Genomic DNA, 26,943 nt, shown 5'->3' with positions numbered 1-26,943 from the left:
TTTTTTAGACCACAACAGTTTTATTATTTTACTTTGAGAGAACCAAACATCATAAATAAATGATCTCAAGTCATTCAAATTGCTCACCCTATATGTAAGCAAATTGCTTACAGCAACTAGTTGCCTGGTTAACATCGAGTTGTCTAAACTGGGAATTACCACATTATTTTGTAAATTTAAGACTTAAATAAACATGTATATAAAAAATACAGCAACAATTTATTTTGTTTATACTCCACTGTTTCAAACCATGTACACAGAAGGCATGTCATGCTTAAACAAAATCAGTCATGAGGTCAATGAGATTTTCAGAATCTCCCGTGAAACACCTGTAATGATGAGGAGAAAGTAGAAGAGATTCTAGTTATAATTACAGTTTTTCTCTCTTAGTTTCTTATGCTTTGAAAATCACAATAGAAATTATTTTTTTACCTGAGGAACATTTCCAGCAAACTTCACTTTTAAAGGAACTATCATGCTGCAAAGCAGTTTCAAATTGTCTTGTACCTCCTCCAACTCCAAAATAATAGGTTTTTGCAGCTAAATATCTAAACTGGAGCTAAGGATGTTCCAAAATTAATACCAAACTTGATAATATCACTTGAGAATAAAGGTGAGTAAAAGATAAAGGATACACAGTGCCTGAATTTTTTAGGCACTTCTTGAAAACATTGATGAGCTTGGAATAATTTTCTGAATTGTATATGGTCTCAGAGGTCAGTATGTAGTCAAACTTCAACATCTCTGTTCGTCCCTCTTGAAGTTTGTCAACAAATGAAGACCAATCACCACTGTAAAATTCACAACTTGATTTGCCCTGGCTGTCAATTAAACTTTGTGATTCTTCATCTGTTAGGTTCAATAGTACATTTGGAATGGTACAAGCATCTAAAACTTCCTTGTTCTAAAAACAAAAAAAACACACACAAATAGAATGAAAATAAAAATAATTAAATCGATGTGCGATGTGGACAGAAATGAACTTCCCATAATTACTTACATAATCTTGAAAAACAACACTTGCTCCAGCTTTCAATGCAGCGATGCCGAGTAGACCTGTTCCACATCCCAAGTCTAGAACATTTTTGTTGCTCAGACAGACGTTGGGACCTGCAGCGATGAGCCATCCTAACAAGTCATCAGTGCATTCCCAAATTTTTAATCCTCCTGTAAATCCACAAAAAGTTTAAAATTTGTCCACCATGATAATTGACAAAATAAAATGTCCTACATCCTACCTTCATATTTTGCAGGTATCAAATCTGAGTGAAGTTGCTCAGCCAATTTTATGCTGCTGTCTCCATCAGATGTCTCAAAGGCAGATTGAACGGCTGACTTTGTAGATAAATGTGCCAAAAAAACACCCTGGAGTTTTAACTGACTTGCCGAACTCTGCCGTGTAAGCATGTGCTTCAGATGTGAAGGCGACACAGTAACTTTTTCACATGACAACCAGTGTAGGTTGTTGGTATTGGATGACACAGATTCTCCTAAAGCAAAGAAATCGCATATTTTGTGTTTCTTTAATCTGGTAAATAAATCAACAGGTTAGAGGCATTCGGCAAAATATTTTCAACATAGACAATTTACCCGCATTGCTCTCCTGATCATCACCATCAGGTTTGGGAAAAGAGAATTTGAACATGATAAGATATCAATTGTCACTATATCGATGTCAATGTCAATTACGAAGCGTATTCGTAAGGGAAACAGCAAAATTCAAACCCATGCCTTTGTTTACGTTCCCCAGCAGACGATGTTCTTTTCTGCAAATAGCGTTTCTGTCATGCGCAGTGCAAAGTGACGGTGGCGCGCTCTTACGGGCTCTCTCCTCACGTCTCTCCCACTCTCTCTCTTCTCTCTCTTCTCTCTCTTCTCTCTCACTCCTTCCTCTCTTCTCTCTTCTCTCCCCTCCCTCCCCCTTCCTTCGTCCTCCGTTCGTCGTCGTCGTACGTTCATCAACATGGCTGCTGTTGCGGACGAAGTTAAAAAAGTTGAGGCTGAGGCCTTTAAAGATGACGGTAAAGACGAGATTGAAGATGTTGAACAAACTGGTGAAACAGACCAGAAAAAGAAGAGGAAGAAAAAGAAGAAGAAACCTGGTGAGAATTATTTTAACAATGTTCTGAAACGTGCCTCCCTCCAAGCGCACCCGGTTTGGTTAGTTTCACGCATTACCATGTGTCTGTGACCATGTGCAAGTACCACATTCCATAAAGACGGCTCTTTTGCATCAGACGTCGCACTGACATGACCGAAAAGATTTGTGTTCTGTCACTGCCTTTCCCAGATAATTGAGCTTCAAAGTTTGTTGTGTGAACCATTCTAATCTTATTGGGAAGGAACAAGGCTTTGTTGGTAGGAACTATGCAGTGTTTCCCTCGGTTTTACAGTAAAATTTTTAATTTGTTTTGTCGTTAAATGCTTAATCCAATTTATTGTTGTTAAATTAGTAGCCTTCACTATGCCCCTTGCTAATTACCGATTCTATTGATAAGTTTTCCATGTTCTCCACCTGGTACTGTAGTTTTACAGTAAGTGTTTTCCTTTTGCAGCTGGTGAAGAGAATTCTGCAGAATCAAATGCATTGACTGAGAAGCTAGCTGCTGTTGAATTAAATGGCCAACAAAATGGCGAAGCCAATGACACCACTGGTATAAATTTCTTAATTTTTAAAAACTTTTTTGCTGTATGTTACTTTTTTACACTTTAAGTATTTGGTTTACTCTCTGTTTTTACCTTGCAGGTGGGGAGGAAGCAAAAAAGAAGAATAACAAGAGAAAGAAAGGGAAGGGCAAGACTAATGGCCAGACAGATCCTCCCTCTATTCCAATTTGTGAACTATTCTCAGACGGTGAGATATGACCTCCTATTTGTGCATTGTTTTCACAATGTATTCACAGTTGAACTTGTTGAAACAATTTTTCTCTTTTGTGCAGGTGTGTATCCTATTGGTCAAATTATGGATTACCCACCTGTGAATGACTCCAGATCTGCAAAGGACAGGTTTACAAGTGAGGAAAAGCGGGCCCTTGATCGTGCTGAAAATGATATTTACAATGAAGTGCGGCTTGCTGCAGAAGCACATCGTCAAGTTTGTTGGATTTTACTATTATCAATAATATTAAATCTGTTAGACCCTATAGTTTTGCCCAGAATATTTTTTGAAAGTGCACATTTATTTTTAGACACGCAGACACATGCAGCAGTGGATAAAGCCAGGCATGACAATGATTCAAATCTGTGAAGAATTGGAAAGCACTGCAAGAAAGCTTATCAAGGAGGATGGGTTGAAAGCTGGACTTGCTTTCCCTACTGGCTGCTCACGAAACCATTGTGCTGCTCACTACACTCCTAATGCTGGAGACACTACTGTCCTAGAGTATGATGATGTTACCAAAATTGATTTTGGTACTCACATTAATGGTAAATAGTTCTTTTGCCAACAGGTCAGTTCTTGCTCAACTTTTCAGTTTGTCTCATATATCAATCATTTTTTCAGGACGTATTATCGACTGTGCATTCACTCTTTCATTCAATCCTAAGTATGATAAACTTATTGAAGCTGTTCGTGATGCCACGAACACTGGGATCAAGGTATTCTTAATGTTTCTTCAATGTGTTCATCAGCTGTTTTAAAACTAGAACTAACAATCTTCTTCGATTTTAGGCTGCTGGAATTGATGTTCCTCTATGTGAAATTGGAGCTGCTATCCAAGAAGTTATGGAATCATACGAAGTAGAGCTAGATGGAAAAACTTATCAAGTTAAATCCATTCGAAATTTGAATGGTCACTCAATTTCTCCTTATCGTAAGTCTTCTAAATTATTTTTCTGTCGCATTTTCTAGGTTCTGGTGTGTGTGGAGTCTATCTTAATTGCTCCCTTTGCTGTCAGGTATCCATGCTGGTAAAACTGTCCCTATTGTGAAAGGCGGTGAGGCGACTGTTATGGAAGAAAATGAGTACTACGCTATTGAAACTTTTGGCTCTACTGGACGTGGCCAAGTACATGACGATATGGAGTGCTCTCACTATATGAAAAACTTTGATGCAGGATATGTTCCTCTTAGGTAAATTGTTTTTGTTTTTTTTATTAATCAATGACACCTCTTTTCATGAAACAATTTACGAGTATTGGCATGATTTGAATCTACTTTCCCTATTTTTCAGGCTTCAGACATCTAAATCACTTCTTAACACCATCAATAAGAATTTCTCAACTTTGGCCTTCTGTAAGCGGTGGTTGGATCGGTTGGGCTGCACCAAGTACCAGATGGCTCTGAAGGACTTGTGTGATAAAGGTGCTGTTGATGCTTATCCACCTCTCTGTGATGTCAAGGGATGCTACACTGCTCAATTTGAACATACAATTATGTTACGCCCTACCTGCAAGGAGGTTGTCAGTCGTGGTGATGATTATTAAGTATTTTTCCATCATTCTTTTGATTCTATCAACTGATGTAAGCGTATTTTTGATTCTGGCCCTTCTTAGGATCTCCAGAGTATCATTTTGGGTGCATACCTTGTTGAATACATTTAATTGTGTTACCTTGCCAACAGACATTTCTGGTGAAGTTTTCACCAGAAATAAATCATTGTTGCACAGTGTTTGAGTGATTTGAAATGTGATGTCCTCAGCCCATCCATTGAACTTCATACTTCACAGAACCTTTCTTAATTCAATTCCTTTTAAGGATATGTAACTGCTATTGATTAAAAAAAAAATATACAATTTTATATCTGTTCTGTATGAAGTTTGCTCATATTTGTGCCATGTTTTAAAGATGGTTGAATACCCTACCCCATAATCCATGCATTTAATTAATTGTTTCAGTGCTGGCTTCAATCAGCAATTGAGTACAAAAGTAATATTAAAACAATTTGAACAATGTATTGGAGCCATAAAATTGCGTTCTTCTCCTCTTGAAATTTCTCCATTTAGACTATTTGGAATGGTTGGGATTGTCCCTTCCACAGTGAAGTGAGGTGTTACTTACTTAAGTCTGTGATGTCTCAATGGGTGAAGTCATTTTCCCTCCAGGATTAAGGGTCCGTGAGAGGCACCACCCGTGTATGGCTCTCTGAGACCCCTGCTCTGGGTGCAATTTATTAATGTAATGTACCTTTTCCTCCGTGATCCTGTCTTTCTTATGTTCTGAGTGGTTCTAATTATCATGTGTACCATTTGAATAAAAATGTGTGAAACCAGTTCTTTTTCTCATTTCCTGAACCCTGTCATTCTTTCTTAGAAGTTTGTGTCTTTGGTTTTAAATGCCTGGAAGTGATAAGTCGCTATCAACAAATTTTTATAGTGCCCTTGCATTTAAACCAACTCGAGGAAATGGGTCTATGTTAATTAATCAAACCTGATTCAACTTGTCAATTGGCCTACTGTCAAAGAAATAAGAATTGATCAGTGCGCACGATCGTTTTTAACGCAAATGTTGGTAATGATACGCGCCACTTCTTCGTTCGTGTTGGCCTGTTGGCAGCGAATTTCATTGTCAACCTGCCCCCTCTCCTGCCCTCTCCCTCCCCCGACTCCCCTTCCGCCCTCCTCGCCCGCCCTCCGCTCACTCCGCTCGCTCCACCCACTTCGCGTTCAACATGCTCAAATCTAACATGGCGGCGGCCCGTTTGTCCCCTTCATAACAGGTAACCGACCCATTGTTAACTTCTGGCCGTCACAAGATGTCACGCATCAATCCTGAAACGTACTCAAAGAACCTCAGAGCAAGGACTTGGGCGTGCTGATTTTTTTCTACGTTGTCTGTTTCTGTTGTCAACTTTTTACTGTTTGTTGATGGGTGATGTGCTGGGAGCTCTGTCGTATTTGACAGGTAAATTTTGCCCCCAACGATTTGTCTGTGTGCTTGTTCTGAAAAATGTTTTATCACTTCTTTTCCGAAATTATCACTTGGATCCTCTCTCAGACATAAGGTTGTGTTTGCCCAGATATTTCGTTTCTTTTTCTGGGCATTCTGTCATGCCTCTCAGTGGTCGCCCCGGGGATCTCATGTGTTCTCAAGTGTATTGGCACCTGGCGCATATGATAGTCTTTTCAGATGTTAGCTCTCATTCCATGTGCACAGTTATCTTGCCAGATAAATGTTGCCAATGATCTATTGTTGGATGATTGACATATGGACTCAACAGGAGCTATCTGTTTGTCTTATGACCCATGTCTTCTCATGAAGGTCCTACCATTTCTTTCTGCTAGCACTTCATAACCTTCACTTTTCTCTCCTTTTGTTACAGGAAATGGGAAGAAATTATTAATCTGTGCCATATCATAAACAATTGGGCCTTACATACTTCATAAATTGCATTTTCAATTTACTGTGATATTAACGGGTATTTAAGCTACATGAAGGAAGAGGGAAATTAATACTCCGTATACAGCTTGTTTTGTGTGCTTCCCTAGTCTGGAAGATATAAAGAAACTTCAAATGTTTTGAGGCTGAAGAAACGGCCTATCTTCTTATGAGCAGTCATCATCTTTTTACTTTTGTGGAACATTGGAAAGTTTTAGTACAAATACCTGAACACAAGTACAAATGCAGATTTGGATGAATTTTTGTAGCCATTGCTGGTGAAACTTGAATATTTCTGTGGCATATTAACTGTTCTCCAAAATGTATCATGCACCAATGTATCCTCACATGGTGGTTCAAGTTGGGCAGCAGGGTCACTTCCACCCACTTTTGGATGCCTCCCACCGACAAAACCGTGGGCCTTCAAATTTGCCTCATCCAATGAGTCACTATGAACAGGGGGTATGTGTTCTCTTAAAATGTGATCAATAGCTTGGCCTGTATCCTTGATTGTAGGGTTGTAATCCAATTGAATTATTCCAGTTGTTTGGCGTTGAAAATATTCGCTCTAGTCAGAATTACAATGGACGGAACTCTGGCAATAGCAACTTAAACAATTGTCCTGTCACTGGAAGTACTGGCAATAATATGGCTAGTAATGGACCTTGGCGTATTCCCATCAATGTGATGGGTCCTCCACCAATGCAGAGACAAATAAATAACGGCTCAATGAAGAAGGGCTATTGGGCAAAGAGTTCTCATAGGTAAGTTTGTTCGTATGAGGTGCAGAAGTATTATTTTAGGTGAACCCTATCTCAGAACTGAATGCATCGTTTTGACTCTGCAGGTCAAGTTCTCATGAAGGTCCACCACGAGGCTCACACACTGAGGCGTACAGTTCAGACAGTGGGTTTTCTTCGAGATCCCCTACCCCTAGCAGCCAGCAGGTTTCACCTAGCAGTTGCAAGAGCAGCAGTAGCAGCAGCAATGATGAAGACACCACTTCAGCAGGGGGTGAACCAGCACCTAAACCATCTAGATTTAAAGGCCAGACTCCTGGGGGTGATGGCAACAAGTGAGTATGGTAGCAGAATTAAGTTGAAGTTAGTGTATCAGGCTTGTTGCTTTCTAATCAATTCAACACCTTCATCTGGATATTTCACTTTTTCAGACGTCCAGAATGCTACCCCAACTTCTACCAGCCATACTTCCCACCGGGCGGTGAATTTATGGGACAGTTGGGTGTTCATCAAAATTGCTCGCCGCACTTTCATCATGCTCATCCCCACCACCATCACGGCCACCGTAATCAGGTCCAGCATGAACCAAACATTCCCAGTTTCCACCAGCATACCCAGCACATCCCAGTGCATCCGCAGCCACAGCGTCGGTGTGAAAGCCTCACTAACTTGTCCCAACAAGGAGCTCCTAATACTCAGGGCAAGCGCAGGTACCAATCTAGTCGCCACTCTCCACCTGCCAATTTTAGGAACTCCAACAGAGGAAGACGAGTTCCTTCAGGTGAGCCGTAGTATTTATTGTATCTTAACCTTTCAGTATTGGTTGTGTGCTTTAGATTTTGAATGATAATAGCTTCAGCTTCATGGTTATTGTAGATGTTAATATATGGTTTTGCACCAGGCACAATGGTTCACAGCACTTCTGGCTTCAGTGCACCTGATCGATTCCTGCAGCGCTCACACCTCATGTATATCACAAATAAACCAACCGATCTCCTTGCAGGCAATGAGTGGGATGAGGTTTGTGCTCTCTTTTCTGTGCTAAAATGGCCAAATTTTTCTTGCCTTTACTAAACAGGCAATAAAATGCTTTCAGGTCTCAGCTGCAGTGTGGGACAAGTTTGTTCAGAACCAGCAAACAGAAGATGTGTACAGGAATAAAATGGATTTATGGAAAAAACTCTTTTACCACATAAAGGTGATGTTTTGTTTAAATCTGTTCTGAATTTTGAAAAATTTTGTTTGACCTCTCTACTTAACTCGTCCTTGTTCTTCAGGGATTTTACCCAAGGTATGGCCTTTTCCTAGTTGGATCGACAATTAGTGGCTTTGGTAGCAACCAAAGTGACATGGACATGTGCCTCCTCGTACGCCATACAGAAATGGATCAGCGTATTGAAGCAGTTGGACATTTAGAGCGCGTTCTAAAATGCCTACGCCAGTGTTGTGAGTACTTGGTTTTATTTTCAAATTCAAGAAGCGGTTTGAGGGAAAACTTTTTAACTAACTTTTTCTACTGTATGGTGATTTCAGCTTTTATCAAAGATGCTGATTTAATCCAAGCTAAGGTACCCATATTGAAGTTCAGAGATGCGGAACATAATTTAGAAGTAGATTTGAACTGCAACAATGCAGTAGGCATTAGAAATACCCACATGCTGTTCTGCTATGCTCAGAGTATGTATTTTGTGATCTCTCAATTCTATGTATTTGCAACTGAACTTATTGTATTCTGTGACACTTCTTTAACGTTCATCTTATTTTTTCCTGCCTCTCTTTTTGTAATGTCTGTAAACAGTGGACTGGAGGGTTCGACCTCTTGTTTTGGTCGTGAAGTTGTGGGCAACTGCAAAAGGTATTAATGATGCCAAAAATATGACTATTTCATCATATTCCCTTGTACTTATGGTCATTAACTTCCTGCAATGTAAGTGGCGTGTTTTATTGTCAGTTTCACTCTATTGTAGTTATTGTTCAGCACTAATTGATCTCATCTTACATTTAAGGTGGAACGAGTCCTCCAGTGCTACCCTGCCTCCACAAGCTACACCCATCCAAGTTCCAGCCTCACACTGACCTTCACTTCATTGATCTCCATGAGGAACTGCGACCAGTCAAGTCTGAAAATCAGCAAACTTTGGGAGAGTTGCTTTCTGCGTTCCTAGAATACTATGCCCAATTTGAGTAAGTCATTAGAACCTATGTCTAGTGTCACAGGTTGAATATGTTTGTCATTCATTTAAATGATTTTTTTCTTTCAGTTACACAAAGGATGCCATATCTGTGAGGACAGGAAGTCTGCTTTCAATTGAAGAATGCCGACATGCAAGAAGTTTTAAGAATGATCCTCATCAGTGGAAGTACCTTTGCATTGAAGGTAGGTGTAAAATAGTTAAATGTTCAATGCACCCTGTTTTCATTGTACTTTTTCTAATTGATCATCCTTTTTTTGGGTTTGTCTATGAGCAGAACCATTTGACTTGACGAACACAGCTCATTCTGTTTATGATCCTGAGGCATTTGAGAAGATAAGATCTGTGTTCAGATCTTCTTATGAGGCTCTCAAAGAAGTTCAGAACCTTGATGTCATATTTAGTCTACCAGAGAGCAAGGAAACAGAGACATCACAAGAGCCACCACAGAAGCCAACTCAATTGCCATCACAAGTGCCATTGCAGGAGCTACCTCACATGCCACCTCAGGAGCTACCTCTGGAAATACCTCAGGAGCTACCTCTGGAAATACCTCAGGAGCTACCTCAAGAGGTACCTAAGGAGCTACCTCAAGAGGTACCTAAGGAGCTACCTTTGGAGCCTTCCCAGGAGCCACCCCAGGAGCCACCTCAGGATTCACCTCGGGTGTCATCACAAGAGTCATCACAAGAACCTTCAGATTAACTTTCTGTACCACCTCGCTCGAGCTTGAGGATTAAAGTTGTTTCTGAAATTCCTCTTTGACTTGTGGTAGTTAGTGATTGCAAGTTGACGGAGCATTTGTTGGGTTGTTACTGGCTTTACATGTGCATCTCCAAAAATGTGTACGGATACAAATTTAATTTTATTTCAGGAGTTCCTTGTGTGTCTAGTCCAAATGGTGTATTCAAACTTAAGTTTTATTTTTTTATGTTAAATTGTATGTTATATTTGACATTCCATTTTGGACTGAACGGAGCCAGTGATCTGAGTTATTATACGATGCCTGGCGCAACTTTTTGAGGAACCAACTAGTGGACAAGTTCTAATGCATTCCAATTGAAACTGAACTAGTCAACTATGATATTGTGGACTGCGAACAGAACTAGTCAACTCTGATATTGTGGACTGTGATGTCAACTTTAAGTACTGTGACTTGTGAACTTTGCTATTCTCATTGTGCCAGTGCTATGTAATGCGAACAAGTGCTTATCTTTGAATCTGAAGCAGTTCTTTTGATTCGTTGAAGGTACAAAAGCATTTAAATTTTAACTTCTTTTTATTTATATATCCAATATACAGTCATAATTTGCTATAAAATGATTTTGCAAGTTAGACTGTTTTGACTGGTGCCAAGTACATTGTAATATTTGGAAAAAAAAAATACTCAAAAGAAAAGAAAAAAGTATAAAAGACAAAAAATTTTATTAAAAAAAAGAGAGAAAAAGATGTTTATTTGTACGACAGTTGTTATTTATTGAGGGATAAAGTGTTTGTTGAACAAGACGAACTAGTTCTTCTTATATGTATGTGTGAAAAGTGTGTGTGTGTGTGTGAATGAGTGTGTATCATGGGTTTTACCTGTCTGCTTTCTAATGATACAAAATTCCAAGTCCTTTCTACATTTTTAAGAGAAAAAAACAACAAATTGTTGGTGCTGTGCGCCAGTTTAATTGTGCTGCATTGTCAATGTTTCTTTTTAATAATATGATTATGTACCATGTTCACGTTAGAAAGGTGTTTATACTTGCATATGGTCAGATGCAGTGTGAGGCTGGTAATTGTCTCATGACTGATGTTCCGCAACAAGCATGTTAATATAAGATGATTTTGAGATATTGTGCATGTTTGGAGTTGGTGGAAGGCAGATGAATCCAAACAATGTATCCATGAGTCCTGTGTTCAAATAGTTTCAAAATTATTGTTAGTTACATTAGACAAAATTCTGATTTGTATTTTATAATAGTTGGTATATTGCTGTTACTTATATTTTTGTTGATATTACCTTTAAGCTATAAGTTTTCATTATAAGAAAATTTTAATAATGGTTATACAATAGGATGCACTTAGAAAATGTTCCATTGGTTTCCAACAGGAAGTCTGATATGTTAATTTAGTAGAGCTTTTCTGATTGTGTGGTTATGAAGGGTCTTTTTTTTTTTTTTGTTTTTTGAAGCTTTACAATATCCTTCAAGAGCTGATTGAAATTGAATGAGATCTATGAATTTTGGTTTAATCTCAGAAATGGCCACTGTTTCTGTGAATCTCAGAAAAATTGTGATTACTCAGAACTTGTTCTGTACCCTTCATGTGCATACTACCAATTCTATTTACTTTGCTTAAATGGAATGTTCATTTAGTTTTTTGAACCTTTTGAATGAGACTGATCCTTCCCTTTACCCCGGGTATTCATACTGAATCTCGTGCAGTATGTTGGCTATGTAGCACTGAAGAAAACGGAAAGGCAGCTGTACACCCATGCTGTGAACATTTTATGTATCTTTCATGCGGCGTTTCAAACACATTTGTGATTCCCTAAATTCTCAGTGTTTGTTCTTTTCAGCAGTAATTCATGCGCAAAGTGTGTAAAGAAACTTTCTGTCTCGCATCTTTTGTCCCGAAGATTGTTTCCAATGAGAATGTTTCTCATCACAGTTGTCCTTTTGAAAGTATAATGATGCCATCCCAATCGACTTTTGGACATTTGACTTACACTTCTCCAATCATTCAGTTACTTTCTGTTTACCTCCTTATTGAACATGTTTGTTTGCATGTAAACTAGCACCTTTCAAATTCTTCCATGAACAGAATTATTTTATGTTAGGATATTTTCATTTCTTTGTATTGAGACATTAGTTTTTGAATGATATTCCTACCTGTACCTTTTGTTTTTCTAGTTGTTGTACAATTCAACTACCATGAGGAGGTTCAGTTCCATTTGTGAAGTGTTGTTCTACTACAAAATATCAAGTTTGTAGTTAGCAGAAACTTCCATGCATTGTTATCAACTTTTCATTTCTGAATCTGTCTCAGCATGTTGGGTGTGGCAGTCTGACTACTAAAGTTGTTAATTGTGATTTGTACATTATTACTCTTACTGTTACAGATAGTAGAGTCTTCTGAAATATTTTCTAAGGAGCATGTATTATTAAATTTTGATTGAAGATATTGCTCTTCCATTATAATAATAGACAATACATTATACACACTGTTCAGCATTGGTAACAATAATTAAAAACAATAATTTTAATTGAAATTAACATATCATTTGTGTTATGTCATCGAATGTGCAGTTTCTTTGCTGTGTTATTTGTTGTGAAATGATAATTGAAAGACTGTAAAGATCAATGATAGTGAATATTAATTTTTCTTGTATTTATTAATTCTTATAGAAGGTTCCTTTTCTGGCTTAAAAGAGAGTTCAGAAACATGAGCATCCTTGAACTTCTGTGTAACTTGTGTCACTCTCTGTTCGTTCTCATTGGTCTGTTCTTGAATTATTAGTCTGCAAGATTCTCACGACCTTTTTAATAAACTGCACATTTGGAGAGAGGTCTTGTTCCTTTCAAGTATCGGCCATTTATTTTTTTTAAGTCAAGTATTGAACTGTAAATTTAAGTTTACTTTTAAGTTTTGAGATGCTCTGTGGCACTCACTATGTCCCTCTGATCTCTCACAAGTCATGTGCCCATTAATGATTTTGGGAGTGTTATATTGCAATGAAATTCAACGGTTATTTGTTTAGTATGATCTCTAGAATTTGCACAAGAACTAGCATACAATGATCATTGCAGTGATCAATTTTTGTAAAACTCTCAGTGATTTTGAATGTACCCAGTGGAACCGCTATGGTCGCAAAACTACCTCTGAAGTGGGAAATCATTATGTAACTGCGTTTGGACCATTAGTGGTCCAAACGTTTTCCAAAGATGGGCTATGTTGAAAGTAGTGGTCAAAAGTATTAATTTTTCTGTACCCTTTTTCCATCAATGTTGTGGCTATTTTAAATGAGGGTGTAGCATTATTTTTTATAACATTTTGAGAAGTGCTCTTTGTGTGCTCTTCTTATGTGCAAGTAACAATTCAACTTATGTGTAGACTGGTACCCAATCTCTTTACATTTCTGGTAACAGAGTGTTTGTGAACTAACTTGGAGACTTGCACTATTTCATCTTTATTTACCCACACAGATAGGGTTGTGATAACTTTTGAAGATTGGTGCTCTGAAAGGTGTAGTCTTACAGGTTACTTGTTTGCCTCTGATTAAGCACAATTGGTTGCCCTATGCATTTTCTTTGACAATCCTCTAGAATGTATATCTGAAGTGCAGACCTCAGTATTAGAAACCATCTGGAGTCATCCATTCCACAAGTTGTCTGATTCGCCTCTCCACTTTCATTCCTCCTTCCCTGTGGGTTTTAAATTGTCATTTTTGTTTGCAAATGTACAGGACATCCTTTTCCTGCACCTAATCGTCCTAAAGCCTTTCCCACTCAAAATGAAGTATTTTAAGATGTGGAGGATCAAGCAATATTTGCTGTCCTTTAAAGTCATTTGGGCATGTACACCATTTTATTATCAACTTACCCGTAAATTCAGTTTTGGCTAGATTGTGTCGAAATTTACCAAAATTGGCATTGTACCTGCACTTTTGATTTAAGGTCGAGCAAGTGCATTAATATTTATCATTGATGCTGTGAGTGATGTGTGTAAATAAAACAAAAACAATATTTCGTTTCTTTGTTACAACTCCTTGTTGCGCGAAATTTTATTACTACATTTCCATTATTGCTGTTGAAGTGTTTTTGCTCACCTGTTTTATTATTGCTTCTGTTTAAGCGTAGGTTGTCAAAGGTGTTTACCCCTTTGACAACCATAAGGCCCATAGAGTTAGTAAAAGCAATTCAGATTTTCTGCTCCTTGCCAAGATTGTGCTGTGCTGTAAAATGTTCTAAGCAATAACAAAACTGGTGCTGTATTATTCATAGTTCTAAAAACAAATAAAACTATTAATGTAAAAGTTTGATATAAAATTTGTTAAATCTTCAGGAATTTTTTGTAAACGCCCGGAGCGTTTTTTGTTTTGGTCGATTTATATTTAGAGAGTGTATTTGTACGTAAACCCTGTCCCGGGCCCTTGTTTTGAACAAGGCACCCATATTGTCTGGACAATGAAAGCAGTAACTCTTACAATAAAATAAAACGTACCGGTCGACAACTCTTTTTCACTCATTTCCCGAGCCCTACTCAAACAGACTGAGAGTGACGATGCGCGGGGACTTCCCCAGCTCACTCCTCCTCCGAAGACTGCTCCGGCACGGTGGCCACGTGGCCGATGGCGCTGATAGCTGAGCACGACCGGCCCCGCACCTTGGGCCGGGAGAGGCGCTCCGCCTCCGTGGCCGTGACGGCGACCGTCACCGCCCGGATCGAGTCGGCCGCCGCCTGGTGGATGGTGCGGCCGAACACGAAGCTCAGGTCGGGCCAGTGCAGGCCGCCGCGGAGGAAGTCCAGCGTGGGCCGCGACGGGGACGGCGCTGCGGGCACGGCCTGGGGCACGGCCTGGGGCACGGCCTGGGGCACGGCCTGGGGCACGGCCTGGGGCACGGCCTGGGGCACGGCCTGGGGCACGGCCTGGGGCACGGCCTGGGGCACGGCCTGGGGCACGGCCTGGGGCACGGCCTGGGGCACGGTCCGGGGCACGGCCTGGGCACGGCCTGGGGCACGGCCTGGGGCACGGCCTGGGGCACGGCCTGGGGCACGGCCTGGGGCACGGTCCGGGGCACGGCCTGGGGCACGGCCTGGGGCACGGCCTGGGGCACGGCCTGGGGCACGGCCTGGGGCACGGTCCGGGGCACGGCCTGGGGCACGGCCTGGGGCACGGCCTGGGGCACGGCCTGGGGCACGGCCTGGGGCACGGCCTGGGGCACGGTCCGGGGCACGGCCTGGGGCACGGCCTGGGGCACGGCCTGGGGCACGGCCTGGGGCACGGTCCGGGGCACGGCCTCTGGAGCCGCAGCCGGCTGCTGTGCGGGCGCCTGCTGCTGCTGCTGCAACACGGAACAGGGTGAGGACGCCACGAACATCACCGCGCCGGAACCACTGCGGCCTCCACTCCGTTTCCCGTCGTCATACTAGCCGTCCGACGTTCGGTCGCCTTAGCGCCTGCGAACCTCAGGGTGGGCAGGCCCGCCGCGCGCCGCTGCCGGGCACACTGCCTACCCTGCCATTACCATTACCATTAAGGGCTAGACCACACATGATCGTATGCCATTTCGGGCCCGACACATGCCCGCCTGCACTGCAAAACGAGACATGGCCGTCCTTACTAAGGTGACACTTTATCCCGGCGAAGAGCCTCAAGCGACTACAAGCCCCCACTCGCAGTATGGCCAGTCAGGGTGAAGGAGTACATCCCCCCCGAGGGAGTTATGCAGGCCTCCACCCCGGAACAGCCTCTGCGGAGCACAACCGGTTCCGGTGCGGGCTACAGTCTTCGCTTTCCGCCACGCTGCGACACTGCTACGCTCACCTGGTGGCAGCGCGGGATGGCGTCCTTGGAGGGCGGCCGGAAGTGCACGGCGGGGCCCAGCAGAGCCCTGGCGATCTGGAACGGGCTGGACACGATCCTGACCAACGCTGTGCCCACGGCACTCTGCGTGGCCGCCACCGCGGTGGTGTCTCGAGACACTGGCGGTGGGGCCTGCCCCGCCACCGCCCTGGGCGGCGGCTCCTCCGCCTGCGCTTGTGCTGCAGGAGCAGCTACAGGCGCAGGTGCGGCTGCAGTCTCGCCGGCCGCTCCAGTGCCGGCAAGCGGCTGCGCGGCTGGAGCCGTCGTATCGCCGGCAGGCATTCCCTCTGGCCTTGCCGCGCTTGCCGCGCTTGCCGCCTGGTCGGGTGACACGTCTGCAGATGCAGGTCTGGGCGTCTCCCTCGCCTGGCCGGGCGGGACCCCACCCACACCCATGCCTTGAGCAGGCGTCACGTCTGCAGGTGGGGGCCTGGGCGCTTCTCTCGCTTGGTCCGGTGCAGCATCTGCGGGTAGGGCTGGCCCCATCCCCGTCACTACAGGTGGGACTGCCCCCGTCCGTGCCTCTTGAACAGGCGCGATGTCCGCAGGCGGCGCCTGACCCGTCCCAGAGGTTTGGCCAGGTGGAATCTGTGCGGATTGTCCAGCTGGAGCCGCTGGAGGCTTCACTTCTGCCTTTGCTGTTGGCGAGACGTCTGCAGGCTTCTGGTCTGGGGTTGGGGATCTTTCCGGCTCCGCAGCTTCCGCCACATGGCTCGGCGGCGCGGACACGGACACGGTCGACTCGAAGATGTCCACGCCTTGAGGGGAAACCGATTAGAGGCAATTTTAAGAGCCATAGAGGTTGCTGCCGTCAGGGTAAGCTTGTTTACCTCCAACCTCCTCTTCCTCCTCCTCCTCGTCCTCCGGCAAGGTGCCTCCCTGTCTCGGATCCTGCCCCACCCCTCCCGCTTCCCCCTCCCCCGCAGCGTGCGTGGTGTAGCGCTCCTCGAATGTACCGTCCTCCAGGTCCTCCAGGTCGCCGTCCTCCACCAGGTGCAACTCGCTCCTCTGCGGCTCCACCTGGCCACGCAGCGGAACACCGCGACTTAGCCACGTCATTCCGGGGAGTCCTTCTTCGCCTTGTCCCTCTCGCACTCTTTGGGCGAGCTGCAGGGGTGCGAGAGAGACAGAGCGTCGAAGCGTCCCACCTGCGCGGTGTAGAGCTCCTTGGCCGGGGCGGCGGCGGCGCCAGCGTTCCTGTCAATCTCCTCTCGAAGCGCCTTGACGTCTTCGTCCATGTCCTCCTCGTCGATAGACAGCATCCTGGGGGGCGAGACATCCCCCATGTCCTGCGCGGCCTCCCAGTCGCCGCCCGTGGCGCCCCCCAGCCCGTCGTCGCTTCCCAGGGCCTGCGGGGCCAGCAAGCAGTTGGACTCCTCGGCATGGCCGTGCATGTTGCATAGAGGTGCTCGCGGACGGGGAAGTGGTTACCGTCGGCACGGCGCCGTCATCGGGCATGAGCGGCCCCGACCCGCGGGAGCCTCGGGCGCGGTCGCCGCTCGGCCTGCGGCTGCCGAAGAAGGCGCACGTGCCCAGGTCCTCCTTGAAGTCCTCGCGCAGGCTGCGGCGCAGGTCGGCGGCTTCCATGCTCAGGGTCTTCTCCGCGTTGCGAAGGACGTCCTCGGACAGGGTCTTGTCGGCGTCGCGCAGGACGTCCCCGGACTGGTCCAAGCTCTCCGCCCCGCCTGACGGGACTGACGGGTAGCTCGGGGCGCTGACGTCACTCTGCGCGCCTCACCCAAAAACCTCAGTCGTTCAGCGGAGACACGTGCGAGGACTTGAAGCGGCTCGCCGTCGGGCCGACAGAGCCCCTCCCCTTACCTCCGCCAGACCCGAGTCCGCCGACCGGCGACTGCCGCCGCTGCAAGGCCCTGAAGTGGCGCCCACCGCCCCGACGGACGCCAGGGACGCCAGGGTGACGCGCGATCGGGAGCGCGAGCGCTGCACGCTGGAGCCGGACTTGCAGGCCGTGCCCGCGCTGGCCCGCTCCACGTCCTGCACACCTCCGCGTTACGCGACGCCCCACAGTGGGCCAGAAGCCGGTGGAGGCGGCCAAAACTCTAGACGCGTTTTGAGCTCCATAGTCGCTAAATGGGACTCGAACCGAACGTGTGAACCCACCAATCGATTCCTCGTTCGGAGAGCAATCCATTGGTGGGGGTCACACGTTCGGTTCGAGTCCCATTTAGCGACTCTGGAGCTCAAAACGCGTCTAGAGTTTCGGCCGCCTCCACCGGCTTCTGGCCCACTGTGCGCCCCGAGGCACTGCACGTACAACACCCTGAAGCTCGACCTGGCTGACCTGGCTGTGCGCGCGGGAGCTGGCCACCGAGTGCAGCGACACGATGTCCGAGTCGGAGCGCGAGCGGGTCGGCACGGGCCGCGCGGGGAGGGCGGCGGCGGAGCGCAGGCACTCGGAGGAGAAGGCGGGCCGCACGCGCAGGCACTCGGACTTGAGCACGCGCTGCTTGGTGGCGGCGCGGCCCTGGCCGCCCTGGCCCACGCCGTGGCCCAGCACGGCCCGCCACTCGTCCGCCAGGCGCGCGTCGGGCCGCGCCTCGGACGGGAACGTGACGAAGCGGCCGCGAGAAGGGTGGCCGTCCGTGTGGTGAGGCTCCTGTCGGCAGAACACTGCACACTGGTTGCGTCGCTCTGTCTCTGTCGCACTCATAGGCCCTCCGTGGGTGTGCGAGAGAGAGACAGTTCCCGGCCACCCGAACCAAAGCGCGCGAAGACACGCGGCGCGCACCTGGGCGCTCATGGGGACGATGGAGCCGTCGGACGACAGGGAGGCCGGCGCCGACGGCGTGCCCGTGCGCCGCCGCAGATCCCGGAGGCGGTGCAGGTCGGACACAAGCACCGAGTCCACGACGGGGCCCAGCGCGGCGCGCAGCAGCGCCAGCTCCCCCAGGGTGCCGGCCAGGTGCTCGCAGGACTCGGTGGGCGCGCGGCGCGCTAGGTCGTCCTGCAGACCGCGCCACGGCCAGGTCAAGGGTTGAGGATTGAGGCGCCGGTGGGCCCTTGCCGCCTTGCCGCCTTGCCCTTACCAGACAGGTGGCCACGGTGTGGTATTGGTCCGTGCTGCTGTCACTGGGCGGCCCGCCCCCGCCACCCCCGCCGCCGCCACCCCGGTGCGACGGCGCCACCCCCGCGCGCTGCTCGCGGTACCGCTGCACGTCGCGCGCCATCCGCTCCTGCCGCGGGGGACGGCTTGATCAGCTCGCACACCTCGCACAGCACACTGTCGTCCGAGACGGGCGCGACGTCGAGCCCCTCACCTGGCTGGCCACGAACATGCGCAGCTCCATGGCCATGGCGTCCACGTCGATGGGGCGGCGGTGCTGCTGCGCGAGCAGGCAGCACTCGTAGTTGCAGTCATGGCAAGGACACCTGTATCAAGCGCACGGTTCGAGACCCGCTCAGAGAGGGATGTTTCATTTCCAGGACTCACCTGGTCCCCCCTTGCTCGTTCCCGCCTGTCGTGTCCGGCACGCTGTTAGGGGTTGCCCCTGCCCCCGCCCCTCCAGCAACACCAGGGCCGTCTGGCGGCGAGTCCTCCTCCTCGAGGCCATCGACGCCTTCCTCCTCTACGTCCCGACGGTTGTCGCTCGACCTGCAACGGATCGCACGTTGAGAGGCGCGGGACTCGGCCTCGATCACGTCCACGATGGGTTGGCTATCGCGGCATCGCGGCCCGAACTCGGACTTGACGGTCTGCAGGCTGATTCCGCTCAGCGTTTTGTCGCTCTGCCTCTCTCGCACCTGTGCGGGATGCCCCATGAGCGCAAGAGAGACAGAGCAACGACAGCGATGAGCGGAATCGGCCGGCTTTATTTACCGCCCGTCCATGCTCCATGGCCTCCATGGCGTCTGCTACAAACTGCCTCCTCTTTCCATTGTCAGGCTGTCGGGCCCGCAGCCCCCGCGAGCCCCTGCAGCACGCGGTTGGTATCACCGGTTTCCCCTTTCTGCTGCACCTCCTGCGCCAGTTCGATTTTTTTTTTCATTTATCCTTTTCCCCTACTACTACCTAATTGAGGGTTTCCATTCCCTTGCCTTTGTAATAAGCATGGAAAGAAAACGCACGTGGACTTCCCTCGATGGATCAACCATGGGTCAACCAGTGGCAATCAAGGAAAACGATTCTCTTCTGGATACAAATAATCTGAACCGTCGAAAAATTAAACATTTCAAAACAACACACCCTTCGCATCGAATGCAATCTAGAATTTAGGGGTGGAATGGAGAAGTGGCCACGAGGCGGGAAGTTTGAAAGTGCCACCCTGCGAGCGCGCGAACAGCGGACGGTAGTCCAGTCCAAGATGGCGGCGCCCTATGCAACACGTTACATTTCCACGGCGTGCAATCGGACGCCCGGCTCGCTGTCTTGGGGCGGAAACAATTTAATTTGTTTTGGCGCTTGCAATAGCGTTGCCATCTATGACCCAGAGGTAGTTTCACATATCATTGCTCCTTGCTGCTGATTCCATGCGAAACGCACTGTGCAGGAGGTTATGTCCACCAAAACAGTGTTGTTTACTCGAGTTTACTTGGATGTCACACCACTGTTTTTAGTTTGTTTCTCTCTAATCCTTTGTCGTTTTCAAATTTTTTACAGCACAATTTCTTTTTGTTTTTGTTTGTGTCATGACAATGCTCCTGTCATTGACTGGAATAGCAGTCTGCCGTCCAATCGTATTCTACTACTTTATTTTGTGTTTCAGGCCGCTAAAATCACAGAAACGCTTAGCCATCACAAGGGCCGAGTGAACAGTGTCAAATGGGTCCAGCCAGGAAATTACAAATCAAAAGACCTATCCAGGATAGAAATTGTCTCTGCATCCTCAGACAAATCTGGCGTTGTTTGGTCGAAAGATGACACTGGGAATTTCATGCCGTCAGCTTTGCTGATAGGTTTGTCTCCTTAAACTTTGCTGAATAATTGTAAATTTTCTGTTAAGTTTCAAGAGCGTTTGACCATAATTCTGTTGGTTCTAGGTCATTCGGATGTTGTTACGCAAATAGATTCTATTTACTTGGATGACAAGATCAATTGCCCTGCACTTCTTGTGGTGACAGCATCTGCTGACTCCACTGTTAAACTATGGCTACGAAATACTGGAAGTAGTAAGTTGATTTTTTTCTCTGTCAAAGACAATATTAGATTGACTTTTAACTTATGTGGTTTTTTCATTTTATGTTTCCCTAGATGAATTGACTTGCATTCATACATTGCGTTCTGGAAGTGGCCTTTTTACAAGTGTGAAACTTTGTATTCTCCCAAGAAATAATGTTCCACTTCTTGCTGTAGCCTCTGATGATGCTAAAATTCATTTATACACAGTGAACGTAGAAATTCCCTCCGTTCATCTTGTTCATAATCTCACTGGTCATGAAGATTGGTTGCGCAGTCTTGACTTCGCCATTCATGGTAACAAAGTTTCTATATTTTGGTTCATGATGTTATGATGATACTTCTTGTTTTGTATCTTTTTAAATCTGTACACCCTGTGTTTCAAAAATGAGTTTTCACTCCCAGATGCCGGGGATGTATTGCTGGCCAGTGCAGGTCAAGATATGCTGATCCGAATTTGGCGCCTTTCGCCAAGGGATTCAGGAAACTGTGGCCATCACTCCTCATTTGACCCAAAGAAGGAAATCAAATTAGAAGAAGAAATATTTTCAATTGAGACCAGAGGGGTCACCTATCATTGGGCAGCAATTTTAGACTCAGTCCTTGCAGGTCATGAGGGATGGGTTTATTCTGTCTGCTGGCATCCAAGAGTTTGTGATAGTAAGGATAACTCTTAAATTGATTTTTGGCAATTTTTTGGACACAACTTGAAATAGTTTGATTTCTGATCATTTCCAGGCTCTGGAAAAGAAAATCAACCATTTTGTCTATTATCAGCATCTCTAGATAAAACAATGGTTGTATGGGCTCTTGGATCGGATGAAGCTGATTCTGTGTGGCTGGAGAAAGCTCGTGTGGGTGAAGTTGGTGGCAACACCCTAGGCTTTTATGGTTGTCAGTTTGCTCCTGACGGAAAATCAATTTTAGCTCATGGGTACCAAGGCTCGTTCCACTTATGGCATCACAGTGAGGTTTGTATACAATATGCTTTAAAATCAATGTCCTTTTAAAAACAAGGGTTCTTTTCACATTGCTTTCTTATGTCTCAGGATAGTGATATTTGGCTCCCAGGATTGACTGTTGGTGGCCACTTTGATGAGGTGACCGACTTGGATTGGGAACCCGATGGTGTGTTTTTGATAAGTGTTTCCGCTGATCAGACCAGCAGACTTCATGCTCCTTGGGTCCAAAGTGGAGGCAAAGTAAGAGTGCTCAAAAAGCAATCTGTACAAAGCTTCATTCTGCTCTTTTATTCCCTGTTAACCCACATGCTGGATTGCTCTAATTCTTAGGTTTCTTGGCATGAACTTGCAAGACCGCAGGTTCATGGTTATGATATTCAGTGCTTGGCAATACTTTCTCGCTACCAATATGCCTCTGGTGCAGAGGAGAAGGTGGTTCGACTTTTTAAAGCACCTGGGAACTTCATTGAAAATTTCCAGAGAATATGCTGCATTAAGGAAGATAATGTCGATCGTAAGTCAAAATAGATTCATTCATATTTGCTCATTGCGGTGACTAAAGTAAAAAAATGTGTTGCACAAATATTTATATCTTGTTTTGTTTTCCCTAGAGCTCTTGGCTGCTGCTCCAGCTGGGGCCTCTGTCCCTTCATTGGGGCTTTCCAACAAAGCTGTCTTTGATGGTGACACTGTTCTTTCAAGTGGGGATAGCAATCAAGCTGAATTTCCAGAAGGTTACTTCACTCCAGTTAGTTTAGCAGGTAAGATTTCAAAAACATGTATATGAATGAGTGTGCTCAAAATGTCAACGCAGTTCAACCCCCATTATTTATATCGTCAATTTTGTTCCAGAGCCCCCCAAAGAGGAAGATTTGCTTCAAAATACACTGTGGCCAGAAATACAGAAATTGTATGGACATGGCTATGAGTTATTTAGTTTAGCAGCCTCTCATGATGGGAAACTTCTAGTTTCTGCTTGCAAAGCATCGTCATCTCAACATGCCGCCATTATATTATGGTGAGTAGCAAATACTTACTTGTGACATGTCTCTGGAGTTTGCATTGCAATTTAGTAACACCCTTTTCCCTTATTTACAGGGATGCACTTAATTGGCAACAACTGCAAAAGCTGCATTCTCATGAATTAACTGTCACTCAGTTGTCCTTTTCTCCAAATGATAAGTTTATCTTAAGTGTGTCAAGAGATCGCTGTTGGAGTATTTTTGAGCGACAGGCAGATGGCACAAGTAGGTTGTAGGCTTTGCATGAATCTATTAATGTGGACTCTATTAAATCCATCTGATTTGTTTTTTTTTTTTTTTCATTGGTTTAGCTGCATCATACCAGTTATTGGCCTCAACCAACAAAAGTACCTGTATTCACACGCGCATCATTTGGAGTAGTGCGTGGACCCCAGACTCCAAATATTTCTCAACTGGTTCAAGGGAGGGAAAGATTGTGGTTTGGGGAGGAAATGATGTGCTTGAAGATAAATCAAATCTAGGATATTGGTCCTCTGCAGGAACACCTCTAATTTTGAAAGATTCTGTGACAAGTCTAGCATTTGCTCCTCAACTGAACCCTGGGAAAGGGTATCTACTGGCAGCTGGGCTTGAGGCGGGTAATATTCTCCTTTATACATGGAAGCGGGATCAAAGTGATCCCTGGACGCCTATTTTGTCACTCAATCAAAAGTATCCTTTGAAAAGCTTTACCAAATAATTTGTCACTGTTTCAAATTTTTATTTTGAGTCTTTTAGCATTTGTGGAATGCTCCTTAACTCTTTTCCCAGCCAAGCTCATCACTTAACTGTAAAGCAGTTATCTTTTCGGCCGCACATAGGTGAAGTTGGTGAACAAGAAAAGTCATCAACCTTACTTCTGGCAAGTGCTGGAGCTGATCACACTGTGAAGATCCATGCTCTTTCCTTCAACTACATTTGACATACAACTTCCTCTTGTCTATCTCATCTTTTTGTTTACTTACTTACATCTGTGATGAAATGCTTCATTGCTCTCTTTTACTCTTCATTCATTGAGAGGAAATTGAGTGAAACATCTGTTATTCCAGGTAGGGAATAAAGTTATTTTTCTCCCTGTTTCATCAATTTTTAAATTAGAATGTGTTGAATGGGTGTTACCACCAGATCTTTGAGACCAAATCTAGTCTGTATCACCAGAGTGGCTGACTGGAAATAGGAGAAAGAAGAGAAGGTGATAATGCGGATAATATATAAATTACACCTGATTGATTAGAGAAGATTTTGTTTTATTTTTACAACAAATTTAATTTAAACATGATGTTTATTAATGGGCACAAGAGAATGAGTAGTTTGTCCGCTAACATAATCAAAGGCAGTTGTAACAAAACGAAAAAAGAAATCTGGGCCTATGAATTATAATGGTCCCAATTTTGCAAAGGAAAAAAAAGAGAGAAAAGAGAAAAACACAGTCTAGATAATGTCAGAGAAAGTTTGTTAAAATATCTGCAAGCAATCCCTCCCTTCAATTTCTTTTGTAACTCCAGATCTGTCATGCAGCAAATGCTGATGACCTGCTGTCTATCATCACTCTCAGAACTATCCAACTAAAATGTGTTGTAATAGCACAGCTAGCAGAGCAGCTGGCTTCAGTGGACTACATATACATCGCTTTCCAGATCGCCTTGGGTGGGTGGTTGGCAATCTGAGTTGTGTCAGCAGGTTAACTTCAATAGCCCAACTGATCTTGTACAGTCAGAAAAACACTATAATAATCATGTGGTTCTCTCAAAATCTCATCAAGTTGTGTTTGGCTCCAGAGACTTTTATCAAACCAAGTTGAAGGGAGGAAGCTTACTTATTTTTTCATTTAAAAAAAAAGGAATTAAATAAAAGCTAGCGTAGCTACTACAGTTGTTTTAGTCATCTTCTGCTTGAGGACTTTAAAGTTAGCAAAACTAGGGTCACCTACTCTGATTCATATTTTCTTTAACAGTTTGTTTGGCATTGACATTTTGTAGACAGATAAACAAAAAACCCACAAGACTTATATTTTTTAATCTGTCCAAAACTTATCTGCATTGACACTCAGAATTTGTTTTTTTTTTTTTTTTTTAAAAAGAGAGAGAATTGCTTTTCTTTTGATTGAATCCAATGTAAATTATACATTTCCAGAAGTCAAAATGTTGCATATATGGGACAGTGTAGCTTTAATGACTGTTGGAAATCCATTAAAAGTCACATTTCTAACAAATGAACATAAGAAAGGTTTTGATAGATGATTTACATCTACATTCTATTCTCAGAGGAGAGCAGGCATAGCACCATTGGGTTTTCTAAATTTTTCTATATTTTTAAATAATCTTTTTACATCACATAATGCACAATCAGAACTACTATTTACAGAAGAATGAACGTAGCAGAACATAAGTGGATAATACAGCTGATTGTCCCTTGAAAGGTAGAATTGCACAGCAAAATCCCTTACCTAAGTTGAAATGTTTTTCTATGGGGGATTCTACTTGCTTACAACAGACATTGGTCAGCCCAAACAAAAAAGAGCTTGAAATTATCTATGCGAACAACATGAGACCAGGGATGGTTTCATGCATTGCAAACATCAATGGGATAAAAAATTATAAGAGGGAATCCCCTGCCATTAATTTACTCAAATGTTTCACTTAAATTAACAGCAGATTGATATTTCAGAGAGAAAATTAATGTTTAAAAATGTGAAGAAAAACTATTAGCTAGATCTAGCTCTAACAACTAAAATAATGCAAGTTTGAAATGTTGAGCCATCAATTTACAATTAGTGCAAAGTTTTCAAAAACTGTTGAGCATTTATAATTTAGTGGATCAGCAGACAAAGAGATTTGAAGATTCCACAACTCTTAACTTGAGTAGTTTAAGTACCCTACTTTTCTTCAGAAACAATTACCATTGGCCTACAGCAGACCACATTTAATGTGACTTCAGTTCCTACATGCAAACAGCATATTTCATAAAAATTAATATTTTTAAAACCTCTACCTCAGCTGGTTGTTTTGAAGTAAGCTTAGAGATAAGATTAGCTAGAAATTAAAATGTTTCAAATGAATGATGAATATAATTTAAATAAAATCTCTAATGGTAATGAATGAATGGAGATTCATGTTACTACACATACTCAATGAGAAAGCATAATAATGTGAGCTGACACAAGAAACCAAGTTTGTGCAGCCACATGTAAATACTCTAGCAAACTCCATAGGATTTTCAAATGTGAAACCAAGCCTTAGAAAAGAAACACTTTATAAAAAGGAGTCTATGAAGCATAAAGCTTCATGTGTCCCTTAACATCACATTTGTTTTCTGTCCTGTCATGTGAACACAATTTATGATGTTATTTTGGCAAATCATGGGGCTGTATATTTAGGACACTAAGTCTTGGTAGGGAAAACTTGGACACACAGCTGTCTTGTCATAATTACTGCTTACAAACACTCTAAATGTAGAGAAAACTTGCTGATGTAACGATGCCATCTTTACCTGAAATTCATTTGCTCATCATCTTATGTGCACTTCGTACCCTCTGAATGTGCTATATTGCAACCCAACATTCTCTCATTTCATCAGTCTTGTAAACATTTCTTATTTGGCCCCTACATCTTAAGAGTGCATGATATTTTTGTTTCATCGTTGCAGTTATGTTTCTTTTTGTACAAGACGCAAATGTTCCACTTTGTTGTGAACACAAGGGTTTGATGCTAAGATCAGGGCGTCCTGGCCGCTACAGGACATTTTCTGTGCCCTGTCATAGCATTCATGGATGTCTTCAGAAGCGCTCAGGCTCTTCTGGAGGCGGCTCAATCCTGTCCTATAGTCTCTGCGAGATGATATTGGCGATTCGGACACGGAAAGTCTCACGGCGTACAGCATAGACCAGCAGGATGGCCAAACCCACCAACACCATAGCAAGAGCATTTAGAATGAAAGCCTCTTCTGGCAGGCTGGAATATTTGTCACTGGAAGCAAAAGAGATAGACAACAGAAAGCTTAGAAACGT

The 26,943-nt window shown here is 44.5% G+C and overlaps 6 protein-coding genes across 8 annotated transcripts in view; 3 read left to right on the top strand and 3 right to left on the bottom strand.

Moving 5' to 3' along the window:
- Nucleotides 1–198: 198 nt before the first annotated feature.
- LOC117646086 (histidine protein methyltransferase 1 homolog) lies at nt 199–1,793 on the bottom strand. Its single transcript, XM_034386772.1, has 6 exons — nt 1,591–1,793; nt 1,239–1,490; nt 1,001–1,167; nt 636–904; nt 433–548; nt 199–329 (listed from the first exon to the last, which is right to left on the bottom strand). The coding sequence occupies exons 1-6, from the start codon at nt 1,643–1,645 to the stop codon at nt 289–291; spliced, it is 900 nt and encodes a 299-aa protein (XP_034242663.1). The 5' UTR covers nt 1,646–1,793; the 3' UTR covers nt 199–288.
- A 103-nt stretch (nt 1,794–1,896) lies between these two features.
- Nucleotides 1,897–5,210, top strand: LOC117646085 (methionine aminopeptidase 2). Its single transcript, XM_034386771.1, has 9 exons — nt 1,897–2,102; nt 2,556–2,654; nt 2,747–2,854; nt 2,940–3,094; nt 3,189–3,426; nt 3,503–3,597; nt 3,671–3,812; nt 3,898–4,072; nt 4,173–5,210. The coding sequence occupies exons 1-9, from the start codon at nt 1,964–1,966 to the stop codon at nt 4,423–4,425; spliced, it is 1,404 nt and encodes a 467-aa protein (XP_034242662.1). The 5' UTR covers nt 1,897–1,963; the 3' UTR covers nt 4,426–5,210.
- Nucleotides 5,211–5,545: 335 nt separating this feature from the next.
- LOC117645816 (poly(A) RNA polymerase gld-2 homolog B-like) lies at nt 5,546–12,911 on the top strand. Of its 2 annotated transcripts, none has more exons than XM_034386262.1 (13): nt 5,546–5,657; nt 6,261–6,778; nt 6,860–7,080; nt 7,164–7,391; nt 7,488–7,837; nt 7,958–8,076; nt 8,153–8,254; nt 8,334–8,502; nt 8,590–8,733; nt 8,855–8,983; nt 9,063–9,240; nt 9,318–9,433; nt 9,526–12,911. In XM_034386262.1, the coding sequence occupies exons 2-13, from the start codon at nt 6,638–6,640 to the stop codon at nt 9,951–9,953; spliced, it is 2,325 nt and encodes a 774-aa protein (XP_034242153.1). In that variant the 5' UTR covers nt 5,546–5,657; nt 6,261–6,637; the 3' UTR covers nt 9,954–12,911. The 2 variants fall into 2 exon arrangements, with proteins under 2 accessions (XP_034242153.1, XP_034242154.1); XM_034386263.1 differs by lacking the exon at nt 5,546–5,657 and adding an exon at nt 5,677–5,842.
- A 1,548-nt stretch (nt 12,912–14,459) lies between these two features.
- Nucleotides 14,460–19,932, bottom strand: LOC117646200. The gene is made up of 13 exons (XM_034387007.1): nt 19,850–19,932; nt 19,271–19,432; nt 19,098–19,209; nt 18,867–19,013; nt 18,569–18,784; nt 18,335–18,436; nt 17,641–17,814; nt 17,251–17,544; nt 16,968–17,168; nt 16,650–16,839; nt 16,380–16,577; nt 15,781–15,998; nt 14,460–14,822 (listed from the first exon to the last, which is right to left on the bottom strand). The coding sequence occupies exons 1-13, from the start codon at nt 19,930–19,932 to the stop codon at nt 14,538–14,540; spliced, it is 2,382 nt and encodes a 793-aa protein (XP_034242898.1). The 3' UTR covers nt 14,460–14,537.
- A 192-nt stretch (nt 19,933–20,124) lies between these two features.
- LOC117645779 (probable elongator complex protein 2) lies at nt 20,125–24,996 on the top strand. Of its 2 annotated transcripts, XR_004587745.1 has the most exons (14): nt 20,125–20,270; nt 20,544–20,733; nt 20,818–20,946; nt 21,029–21,250; nt 21,359–21,613; nt 21,692–21,924; nt 22,003–22,155; nt 22,246–22,429; nt 22,527–22,676; nt 22,768–22,933; nt 23,014–23,162; nt 23,249–23,609; nt 23,709–23,986; nt 24,063–24,996. XR_004587745.1 is itself a non-coding variant. In XM_034386183.1 (13 exons), exons 1-13 carry the CDS (start codon nt 20,142–20,144, stop codon nt 23,857–23,859), a joined length of 2,472 nt encoding a protein of 823 aa, XP_034242074.1. In that variant the 5' UTR covers nt 20,125–20,141; the 3' UTR covers nt 23,860–24,019. The 2 variants fall into 2 exon arrangements, 1 of the variants encoding a protein (XP_034242074.1); XM_034386183.1 differs by lacking the exon at nt 24,063–24,996 and having other exon boundaries at nt 23,709–24,019.
- A 17-nt stretch (nt 24,997–25,013) lies between these two features.
- LOC117645780 (cytochrome b reductase 1) overlaps nt 25,014–26,943 on the bottom strand; it is a 36,224-nt gene continuing 34,294 nt past the window's right edge. The window contains exon 6 of the mRNA XM_034386185.1: nt 25,014–26,902. Coding sequence (XP_034242076.1) covers nt 26,755–26,902 — 148 coding nt within the window. The 3' untranslated portion in view covers nt 25,014–26,754. The remainder of the gene's footprint in view (nt 26,903–26,943) is intronic.

Source organism: Thrips palmi, unplaced genomic scaffold (assembly GCF_012932325.1).
Source record: "Thrips palmi isolate BJ-2018 unplaced genomic scaffold, TpBJ-2018v1 HiC_scaffold_19, whole genome shotgun sequence".
Classification (NCBI taxonomy): domain Eukaryota; kingdom Metazoa; phylum Arthropoda; class Insecta; order Thysanoptera; family Thripidae; genus Thrips; species Thrips palmi.
This window is presented reverse-complemented; position numbering and strand designations above follow the sequence as displayed.

Bases quoted from the DNA above. Each gene is read 5' to 3' on its own strand.
- LOC117645816 (XM_034386262.1), top strand. From the start codon at position 6,638: ATGTATCATGCACCAATGTATCCTCACATGGTGGTTCAAGTTGGGCAG. The intron at 7,081-7,163 runs GTAAGTTTGTTC...TTGACTCTGCAG, and splicing joins TGGGCAAAGAGTTCTCATAG to GTCAAGTTCTCATGAAGGTC. The intron at 7,392-7,487 runs GTGAGTATGGTA...TCACTTTTTCAG, and splicing joins CCTGGGGGTGATGGCAACAA to ACGTCCAGAATGCTACCCCA.
- LOC117645779 (XM_034386183.1), top strand. From the start codon at position 20,142: ATGGCGGCGCCCTATGCAACACGTTACATTTCCACGGCGTGCAATCGG. The intron at 21,614-21,691 runs GTAAGGATAACT...GATCATTTCCAG, and splicing joins GCATCCAAGAGTTTGTGATA to GCTCTGGAAAAGAAAATCAA. The intron at 21,925-22,002 runs GTTTGTATACAA...CTTATGTCTCAG, and splicing joins ACTTATGGCATCACAGTGAG to GATAGTGATATTTGGCTCCC.
- LOC117646086 (XM_034386772.1), bottom strand. From the start codon at position 1,645: ATGTTCAAATTCTCTTTTCCCAAACCTGATGGTGATGATCAGGAGAGC. The intron at 905-1,000 runs GTAAGTAATTAT...TTTTGTTTTTAG, and splicing joins GTGTTGTTTTTCAAGATTAT to AACAAGGAAGTTTTAGATGC. The intron at 549-635 runs GTATCCTTTATC...GCTCCAGTTTAG, and splicing joins CTAAAAAATTCAGGCACTGT to ATATTTAGCTGCAAAAACCT.
- LOC117646085 (XM_034386771.1), top strand. From the start codon at position 1,964: ATGGCTGCTGTTGCGGACGAAGTTAAAAAAGTTGAGGCTGAGGCCTTT. The intron at 2,855-2,939 runs GTGAGATATGAC...TCTTTTGTGCAG, and splicing joins TTGTGAACTATTCTCAGACG to GTGTGTATCCTATTGGTCAA. The intron at 3,095-3,188 runs GTTTGTTGGATT...ATTTATTTTTAG, and splicing joins CTGCAGAAGCACATCGTCAA to ACACGCAGACACATGCAGCA.
- LOC117646200 (XM_034387007.1), bottom strand. From the start codon at position 19,932: ATGGTTGATCCATCGAGGGAAGTCCACGTGCGTTTTCTTTCCATGCTT. The intron at 19,433-19,849 runs GTAGTAGTAGGG...GATCCGTTGCAG, and splicing joins GAATGGAAACCCTCAATTAG to GTCGAGCGACAACCGTCGGG. The intron at 16,840-16,967 runs GTGGGACGCTTC...CTGCGTGGCCAG, and splicing joins AGGAGCTCTACACCGCGCAG to GTGGAGCCGCAGAGGAGCGA.